This window comes from Sinohyriopsis cumingii, chromosome 5, assembly GCF_028554795.1.
Source record: "Sinohyriopsis cumingii isolate HCF-2022 chromosome 5, ASM2855479v2, whole genome shotgun sequence".
NCBI classification, from domain to species: Eukaryota; Metazoa; Mollusca; class Bivalvia; order Unionida; family Unionidae; genus Sinohyriopsis; species Sinohyriopsis cumingii.
Window position 1 is genome coordinate 41,574,833 of NC_142965.1, and position 11,183 is coordinate 41,586,015.

At 36.0% G+C, this 11,183-nt stretch overlaps 1 protein-coding gene across 1 annotated transcript; it reads right to left on the reverse strand.

The window, feature by feature from the left end:
• Positions 1-4,694: 4,694 nt before the first annotated feature.
• On the reverse strand, positions 4,695-10,543 carry LOC149799015 (uncharacterized). Its single transcript, XM_089957962.1, has 6 exons — positions 10,316-10,543; positions 8,451-8,505; positions 8,021-8,185; positions 7,358-7,488; positions 6,675-6,780; positions 4,695-6,304 (listed from the first exon to the last, which is right to left on the reverse strand). The coding sequence occupies exons 1-6, from the start codon at positions 10,457-10,459 to the stop codon at positions 5,970-5,972; spliced, it is 936 nt and encodes a 311-aa protein (XP_089814088.1). The 5' UTR covers positions 10,460-10,543; the 3' UTR covers positions 4,695-5,969.
• Between the last annotated feature and the right edge of the window lie 640 nt (positions 10,544-11,183).

Sequence of the window (11,183 nt, forward strand, 5' to 3'; positions counted from 1 at the left end):
GGTGCCATTAGACCTGAGAGTTAGTAGACTTTACGATACTAGGTACACGGGTGCCATTAGACCTGAGAGTCAGTAGACTTCATGATCCTAGGTACAAGGGTGCCATTAGACCTGAGAGTCAGTAGACTTTACGATACTAGGTACACGGGTGTCATTAGACCTGAGAGTCTGTAGTCTTCATGATACTAGGTACAAGGGTGCCATTCGACCTGAGACTCGGTAGACTTCAAGATACTAGGTACACGGATGCCATTAGACCTGAGAGTCAGTAGACTTTACGATACTAGGTACACGGGTGTCATTAGACCTGAGAGTCAGTAGTCTTCATGATACTAGGTACATGGATGCCATTCGACCTGAGACTCGGTAGACTTCAAGATACTAGGTACACGGATGCCATTAGACCTGAGAGTCAGTCTACCTCATGATACGAGGTACACGGGTGCCATTAGACCCGTAGTATTTGTCGAAAACGCATACAAGGAATGGGAATAATTCATTTAAACATTATTAATAGTGTCAAAGCATTCAAATATAGATTTACAGATACCATCATAATAAAAATCATGCTAACCTTGATGTACTTGGAGCATGCCTGTACTTCGAGTATCTCGATTTAAAAGTAACCCATGAGAATCACGATGACATGTTATTAATCAAATAAAACAACATTCTGCGCGAAGATACTGATTTTCACAATTTTTTACATCCACTTCAAACGATGGATATGATCAATGATCGCACGCTGAAAGTTTATAAGCATTTGACATTCTTGCCGGAACAATTGCTCAAATTAAAAGTCTTCTTTTAGTGTTAAGTCAACGCAGAAGTATAAGATGAAACCAATCATAGATTTCAACTTCATCAGTAAACAACTTGATCATTAAATCAAACGTGAACTCTTTGAACGTTACAAGCATTACCATAAGTCGCTGTGATGAACTTAGCACATATCGTGTTAGCCACAGCTGGTATCGTGTCCACGGGAGCTACAGCAAATCCCATCATGCTTATTTTATCAGGTGCTGAAGTAGTAGTACAATCCGCATTAAAAAACAACGGTAGAACCGAAATTACATAGCAGAAACAAAATGAAAGGTACGAGTACGTTACCTACACGAAAATATTGAATAGAATCTGATATTTTTGTGTGGTACTAATTTTCTGATGCAGGATTTGATTCATAAATTAAAACCAATCGAGGATATGATCACCAAATTATCTCCGATGTCCGTGGCGAGATATCAGCGAATGTACGAAAAGAAATTTCAGACTAAAATTTTTATCCAAAAGTAAATCGAACCATTTTTTTATTTTTATTTTTGATAGGGCTGTTTTCTGGATCCCAACGCAGATGAGTTTCATCGTTGTTCTGTAAATTCCCAGGTCATTAAACACTTTATTTATGGAGGAATACTTGGTTTGCTCATCTGTCTCAATACTGATCGCGATTACTGGACGTGATCTAGTAGCGTGTTTTTCTGATCGACTTCGTTTCAGGATTTCGCTCTGCGCGACGAGATCTAAATTTGCCAAACGGTTATCGAGTGGGTCTCCATTAATATGATCAATCACATCCAGCGAGAATAATTGCTCGGAGGGCTTCGAATATAATGCGATGTAGATGAACCAACGCTGTTTTACTTGTGCTTCTGATACCGTAATGCGGTAGTAGTCAATATTAGTCAACATACCACGATAATAACACTTTACGCTCCGTATGCCTGAAGGATACACGGTAATAATGGTATGGAAAAATGGGAACCAGCTTGGAAATGGGTAAACATAAAGTAGAGTATATATGGGTTAGGCTGACCATGATTGGTTAATAATGTAAGTTATGTTGTAGGAAAAAGAACCTTTTGAGAGCTTATCCTAGTTGTAAGTGAAACAAAATAGAGACATTGTTTTATTGATGGAATTTCAGTCCTTTAACAGACTTGAGTTTTTAACACTCATTACTAAATATAGCACCTGATTGTTTGGTGCGGAATTGAAAGCACATGTTTTATATACATGCAGGTCCAGAAAATAGACTTTCCTCTACATAGAAGCTGACATCCAGGTTTCATCTATACTGATAAATATAGGCTTGATCATGAGCACTCAAAACTTTTAAGTTAATGAATTTTTAATATCATGGGGTTTCCATAGGTTTACTATGGGAACTGCATTAGTACCGTGAGTCCTGAAGTTGCCGTTCTCACTGCATTCGTGATGATTAAATATTAGATGAGTTCTCTAACCAGCCATACCATCCGGCTTCTCATGTCTAATAGAATGTATCAAAATAGAATTCCGTGGCACTTATCGGTCAATATCCTCACGGTGAAATACAGCGGCAAATAGTTTAAACAGTAATATCGTCACAACGTGCTCATAAGGATGTTTCTTTTCTTGAAATTTGACTGTGTCATACGTACCCGTCGGCATGTTATCTTGATGCAAAAACAGAGAAAACTCAGTGGATGGTTTTGACTATAATAGTTTTAATAAATCAGCTTTGTCTGGTGATCCCAAGTCTGTTTATGTTATTATTTTATCCTCACCGAAAGATGATATGAGCCCTATCGCAATTAGATCCTTATAACGACCATACGGTCAAACCCTTTATGGTACCAGGGATGAAACCCTAACTGAGTCATCGCACATTTGCGAAAAACAGCGTCGATAAGTAAACCGTGACAACCACTGGAAAAACTAATAATCCTGATATTATTTGCGGGAGATACTATTCTGCTAGCTTACTCACACCACAACGAAACAGGTATTTGAATTCAAACAGCACCATTTTCTTGTCCATGATGACCTATCCATCTTGGAAGCAACGGAATCCTGGTATATCCTTGATGCAGAAGTCGTACGAACAATTTTTCCATCGAGAGTATGCTCCATGATCAGCGGCTGGAAATGACAACCCCAACAGCCGGGTAACGTCGAAGAGGACTCTCGTTTGCTTACTTTCTTACTAACAACATCACCCACATCGGAAAAAGGTCAACAACCCATCACGGAAGCAAATTATGAGCCTGCAATGATGGTTTCCATGAGTTGAAACCATTCATTGCGTTTCTGCTTAGTTTTATCACAGCTAATAAATTCTTCCAATTTTTGTTCCAATGTTTGTTCCATTGTTATTATATCCATTTCAGTTGTCTAATTAGCAAACCATCATGCTTATGTAAAGCAATCATAGGCAGGTAGTATAGGTACTTGCTATGGTACTTGCTGGTAATGACCATACAAAGTGATCTCCCCCAGTTCTTTACCTAACGATGCTGCATTGAGCACAAGCTGATAAAGTCACAAGGGAAATCACAGAACTGGGGTCATACGCTCCTTTACCTATACTACTTATGAATGTATGTACTTGAATGTACTTATGTATCTTTATGTGTATGTGTTGGTAAGAATACGCTCTTGTGTACGTGTACTTAAGTATAATACGTAACATAAATGTACATATATGTTGTTTTACATAAAATGATAGTAATGCACAACCCATTTTGTCATATACATGTTTGCACCTTAAAACGTTTAATAAGCATACTCAACACACACTGCTACCTATAATATAGAGGCATTATGTTGCTCTCATACGCCGCCTGCGTGTAGCCTGAGATTTCAAGACCCAACCTTTGGTTCGATTCTGTTCTGTCAGTTTCTTCTAAGTCGTTATTTGTGGCCATAGCGGTTGCATTTTCGATATTGTGACATTATCAGTTTTCCATAAATCTTGCAAGAAAATAGAGTAGATTTAGCGACGCAAAGTGAGACCTGTTGACGGTGGGGGTACGTGTCGAATCAATCGCTAATTATATTCAGACTTATAGAAACAGTGTGTTAATAATAAGTGAAGAAATATTCAACAAGCCTACTTTGCACAAAACGTATGTGTAACTTAGACTGTATCCATTCCGTAAAGTCCAGTCCAAGTAATGACCCGTAAAAATGGAAGATCTCTCCTTGTAGCATACGCGTTGTAGAAACATAAATTCCACAACCTGACTTAAGGTAATAATCGCCAGTCATGACCTAGTGTATTTTTCGTTCACAATATTTCTTCGCATGAACGTAAAGAAAAGCAAAAAAGAAAAGGATCGACAGATAGAGCGAACGCTGAACAGAGGTAGGCGGATTTTCTTGTCACATGAATAGGTGTAAGATAGGGAGATATAAAGGAATGGGAGGTGTTCAACGTGTATATATCAATGGGTATATATCAATGGGTATATATCAACGTGTATATATCAATGGGTATATGTCATGTCAATGGGTATATATCAATGGGTATATATCAATGGGCATATATCGATGGGCATATATCAATGGGTATATACCAATGGGTATATATCGATGGGTATATGTTAATGGGTATATATCAATGGGTATATATCAATGGGTATATATCAATGGGTATATATCGATGGGTATATATTAATGGGTATATATCAATGGGTATATATCAATGGGTATATATCAATGGGCATATATTAATGGGCATATATCAATGGGTATATATCAATGGGTATATAGCAATGGGTATATATCAACAAAGTAGCTGACATGCTTTGCTTCAGACTATAAAGGACTGCTAAATATTTCCCCTGTAAGTGCTTCTTTCGTTTTTTTGGGTGTTATATACAATACACGACATCTAGTGAGCAGGACATAAAACAAATTTAAAAAATGAAAACATATTGACAGTGTTTTATTGTTGATTTTATCTCTTTTGTCAACTGTATAAGTATGACATTCGCACATTTAAATAAATAAATATGTTACATTTCTAGTGACCATAATGTATGTACGCTAGAAACATCGTGACTAGACGAGACATTTCCAGTGCAAGCATATATAGAATAATTTGTATCGTCTACTTTCCTGGATTTCTAGAGTGATTTCAAAATTCATTCGGTTGATATTGATATTATAAGATAAATTTCGAGTAAGAATGTATCACATTTTTGGGCAATTTTATCACGTTGTATGTCGGGGTTTTCTTTCCCTCAAATCTACCTTCTATGAATTCTGTCATCGTTATTTACATTGTAATTTCAGCTGACGCCAGCTTTCCATCGTGCATTTCCAGGAATGAAATAAATGATAAGAAAAAAAATTAGTGGCGTTGTTTATAACAACGAGTCTGTCAAAATCAATCCACAAATATTAATTTTCAAAACATGCACAAAGTAACCCCAATATATGTTTACCAATGTCACCAACTTATTCACGATCTACAAGATAGGAAATAGTCTTTATACAATATAATGTATTGAACTATTAGTCCTGTATGAACTAGAACATTATATATATATATATATATATATATATATATATATATATATATATATATATATATATATAGCACCTTCAACAATCTGAGTTCTCCATTCACATTGAACAGTCACATCACAGCTAATAAATTAATTTCGCCTGGTCTCAATAATGGTTGAAAATAAATTCAGCAAGCCCTGTCACACATGTACACAATCTTTAAATTCGCTCCTCCTGATTTCGGACGCTTCTTATATTTTACTTATGCATACAAAGTCCTTATTCACGCAAGCACGCATGATGTTCCAATCAATGCCTTATGGTGTTCCAATGTTCTTCCGTGAAATACCTATATAAAGACAGATATCAACGACCTTAACACTTGGATTTTCTAAATGCAACAAATATACCATGACCACGATCTTAGCCTCTCAGATGACCTCATTGATCAAGGATACCACAAGTCTCTGTTCGGACTATATTGTATGAGTACTTATATCATGACGCAGGAATCCGCGATCGTTCTATATATCCATGGCAACGATTAACTATCGCTTTGTCACGTGCTACCATACTATCCTTTGAGGGTACTTACAAAATGACGTAGGAATTTGTTGTCATTTCATATAACCATGGTGATAATGAGTTATCGCCATGTTACGAGCTAGTACCTAGTCCTTTGATGGGGTAATTTATCTTGTCACTTCACACAGCACATGAATATCGCTGGTATTTTCTCGCTTATTGCTAACGCACCCAAAGAACAGTTCTGCCAAGGACTTTTTATATGACTTTTTTACTCCACTTGCATCTGGAATCAAACTATTACGGTTGTGTTCATCACAAATATGGCAGTTTCTACATCTTTTCTCAGACTGACAAGTGTTCTGTGTAGATACTTCATTTTCTCGTTGCACATTTGTTTGTGAAACGCTCCTGACATTGAAAAAGAATTCCTCAGGAGCACGTGCGTTGATGTCGAATTTGTATACATCAAGGTTATCATCGATATGATGCAAATAATAACCTGTAATAAACAAGGAACAAATTGGTCAGGCTAGTAAATCAATCATAATCTAAATTACAAATTATATTTTTAAAGAAACAAAGCAAAAAGTAAACATGTTTAATTATGATATGATATAATATAATTCCATTGGACGCATAGGGTTAAAATGCAATTAGACCCAAGATTATCGCATAGATAAAAAAAATACAACACCTTTTTGCATAATCGGGAAACGCCTTTATCCGAAATATGCGTATTTCTTGCTCACATAATGTCTTATAGTTATCTTACTTTTATGTATTTCAAAGCGTAATATGAATGGCATTAAGTTTATTAATAATAATAATAATAATAATAATAATAATAATAATAATAATAATGTACACACCATTGTGAGCATGGGGCTGAATGATAACACAGCCTGGGTTCGGTTCGTACAAAATGAACAACCTCTCATCTGGGTTTTCAAGGGATACATCTTTTTCTTGAAACATCTGGAAATAGAATAGAAAAAAAAAAACGATGTCATGAACCATGATACTACAATGAAATACGTAAAGATGAAATATCGATTTAAATGTGGTTGAATTGTGTTAACTGAATTCTGCAGTTCCACGATTGTCAATGATAATTACTATCTACGGATGTGATCTATAATTTTCTATTTTTTTACGTTATGTCCTAGTGGTTATTTCTGCAAATAATGACGTCTCTGAGCGCTTTACCAAAACCACTACCACCCACTCGCACGAAATCGTGACGTGTTTTACTTTTAATTATCCATATGTACTATAAACCTTATCTGACAACCGCCTTCAGCAGCGGCCTTCGTGCGAGAAGTCTGCCTACCATTTTAATCCGATTTAATTAATTTTCTTTGGATGACATGAATGAATAAAAAAAAAACACCCTTAGTCTCGGTAATAACAAACTGAATTACACACTATAAACTTCGTTTTTAATAAAATAGATCGTGCTTGAAACTATGTTTATGGCTTGAACTATTTTCGGAATAAAACCTTAGCGACAGACGCTGAAAAAAGCGATCTGTGAGAAAGTAGTACAACTTACATTGATTTCTAACTGCCGGTCTTTTGTTGTTGTGAGGTAAAATTCCGGATCACAATCTAAGTAGAACACAATGTGCTGCTTCTTGCCATTAGGAAGTTCCTCTCTCTTCAATAATTTTGATCGAAAAATGCCTGGAATAAGAATTTGCCGCTCTTTTATACAAGCCTGATTAATTCATATCTGGCACATATTTTGTACAGGCATTAAATCATCATTACGTATCACTGTCAGTTTACTATTTAATTGGCGATACACTGTCAATATGCTATATAACTGGCGACATACTGTCAGTTTGCTAAGTAATTGGCGATACCCTGTCAATATGCTACGTAATTGGCGATACACTTTCAGTATACTATTTAACTGGCAATATACTGTCAGTATGCTATGTAATTGGTTATAATCAACTTTGCAATATTTAAAAGAAGGAATTCAAGTCTGCGTGATAAAAATGCTAGTGAGTTTTATTTTCATTGTACTTCAACTCCGGGAAAAATAAGATGGTTCCAAAGAACAGTTTTGAGGTTATCACAAATATGAACAGCGAGACTGCATTCATGAATACATTCATACCGATAGACTTACAAATAACCTCACACAAATTTAAATCAAATCAGATTTTACGTTGTTTGAAAGCAATTGGAGTTAAATATCCCTACTTACATGAACTATTAGCATTATCCAGTCCGCGAAGACATATATGGTAGTACGTGGGATCGACTGAAAGGAAGAGTTCATCAACTGTTTCTATGGTAACTCTTGGGCATTTGTCTTCAAGATCAGTACTGTTAGATTCTTCGGATGAAAAACTGCTGCCACTGATGTAGCCTATAAAATGACAAAAATAAAAAATAAGTCAGCATGGCAATCAATACATTTGTATAGTAAAGTATTGGTTACAACAGTAGTAGTAGTAGTAGTAGTAGCAGTAGTAGTTGTAATGCTTACTTAAAATATTACAACTGTGATGTGTGCGGGGGGGAGGGTGTTCAGAGAGGGGGCGAAGGTGGTCTGATAGCTATAGCTGACTAATGGGCAGCTGTCTTCCGGTGCAATTATTAGTCTATCAGCAAATTAATTGTGTTGAACTTACCGGATGTTCTGTTGCTTTCGGTCGTTTCCCGCCTTGACAACTGACATTCAGCTTCCTGTAAACAAAATAAGGCTGGTCTATAACTATTGAAATAAGAGGAAATGCTGTCTGAATGTAGATGAAGATTTTACTACCACTATTGTACAAGATATTTATGATCTGATTCATTTTCTGTGATTATTGGTAAATAGTTAAAAAAAAATAAACTGGTGCATTCGTGAAATAGGAAGAAGGGTGGAAGACATAAAACTCTTAAACAATGTAATCCTGTCGTGATGTCATTTAAGTTCCTGTCTGTTTTTAGATAGGCGGTGGGTTTGGGGTAAGAAAATTAATTTGGGTGAAGTAGACTCGCACTCATCAGTCATAAAGCAAGTAGTGATATATATATATATATATATATATATATATATATATATATATATATATATATATATATATATATATATATATATATATATATATATATATATATATTACTGTGAAGGACCCCCCAAGCAGCATGCCAGTAGATCGCTTGGCTTCACAAGATGGTTCCCCGCTGCGAGTCATTCTTTTTGGGGTTCCTGATTTTCGATTGTGTCGGGTGGCTATCGCTTTCTCAGTCTGGGTAGAGAACAATGGAATGAAATTCAAGATCCCTTCGACAGACCATGAGGAAAGAAATATTTACTTTGTGTCCAAAGTCAGAAAAATCTCCTAGAAAGGGTCCTACGGTGCGAACGTAACCCCCTACTAAGCTCCCATGCGTTGCCAGAACAAAAGCAAAACGTAGTGCAGTACAAGGATAAAAATATTTACATTAAAGGTAGTCTTTGTTTCTACTTGTGTGACCAAGCTGTATCAGACGAATGGAATTACCATGGCACTGGAATATGCTCATTATATTTACACTTTTAAAGCAAATGCTTTTTGAGCACGACGATGAAATTGCTTTGAGCCAGAAAGAAAAAAAATGGTTTCATCTTTCAAAAGACTAGATATCCATGCTATCCATGCTATCATTAAACTTGCGAGAGCAATATTTCCTATACTCTATACTTTAATGCGACACAGTTTGATAAGGCGTCTTCACTTAATAATATAATCATCATATAATACAACGAGGAGGCATGTGATAAAACGGCCACTAAATTGTCTGAAAGTTCCCCATACGAAAAGATCTATAATTGATCTATAAGCCCTAAACTGCTTACATACCATGAAGACTACAACTGTATTAAAAAATGCTCGCTAATTCCAGAAATGAAACTCAAAGATAAGTTTGTTGAGGGCGTCAAAAAGATGATCGAAAATAAAAATAAATCTATGGAGTGCCCCAAATCATGTTGTCATTCTTGTTTTTGTAGTTTTTGGAGTGCCCCTGTTATGTTTTCAGTCTTCAAACTCCTTATTCAGGGCCCCAATTATGCTGTCAATCTTCAAACCCCTTGTGTAGTGACTGTAGCATGTTTTCAGTCTATAAACTTCTAATGAGTGAAATTCTTTTCGAAATAACAGGTCCAGGCATAATTTAAAGCTGCGATATATGTATATATCCTCATATTAACATTTTCAGCTTAAACGTTTTCTGCTGTGTTTGTTTTATTTTGTTTTGCTTTTTTGTTTTACTTTGTCTTTTCTTTAAAATATAAATTGAACGTTTCACATAAAAGTATAATACAATGATAGCAAAGAACGAAAGAAAAAGAGTTCGATAATAAAAGACACAAAACGATATAATTCAAAGCAATATGCATACGATTCAATATGATACAAAATGGAAGACAATGGTGACGTTATTACTGCATTCTACCACTTAAGATATGCATACTTGTGGAGAGAGAGAGAGAGAGAGAGAGAGAGAGAGAGAGAGAAATTCGTACCTGTTGCTTAATGTATTTCTTGCATTGCGGGACTGAAGGAACGTTTACCTCGTTCGATACATTTTTCTGGCCATCTTTCAACTTCCCTCCTTGGTATTTTCCCGATCTAGACATAGCTACAAAATTCACCGTGCTGAGAATCATGGTTAGTTTTTGCCTGTAAATTTAGTGATGGAATCTGTAACAAAAAAGCATGTACACTGCGATGTCAATAATTCACCACGTGAGTTCGTTACTAGTATGGATAATTTTACATACAGCTCCGGTATTTATATACTTCAAGAAATAGCGTGGGGAGGTATGCCAATCAAGTAGCTGAAGCATAATTAGGGGCGGGGAAATGGGCGGAGTGTGCTTTCTAGTGGTCAGTCGCTTATAACATGTGCGGCACGCGACATAACATTTCTGTCGGTATCGATTTACGTAAATAGTCGACATGAATGCTGATTTATTGAGCATTATGGAATCACATTAGCGGTTTGAGGTCTGTAATTCCTAAAATATTCTCACGTCTGGAATGCTATCCTGCAAGGCAACATGGGTGGCAGAGTATGACAGCCAAAGTTTCATTACAAAGGAATGTTTTTCTGTTTAAAAAAAGATCTTATGTTTTCTAAAATAAACATTTAGAAGTTAAATATGATTTTCTACAGAGGTGAATTGTACATAATTTCAAATAATTTTTTTGGAGTTTAACGACATTTCTAGCACATGATGGGACATACCCCGTGCAGAACCTCGGACCCAGGGGAATTTACTTGCAATCTTTCTAACATACCCACATTGGTCCAGCCAAAACTCAATCCCACGCCGACAGATGTGAGATATTAATGATTTGTAAAAACGAGCACTTAAAATACTCGGCCAC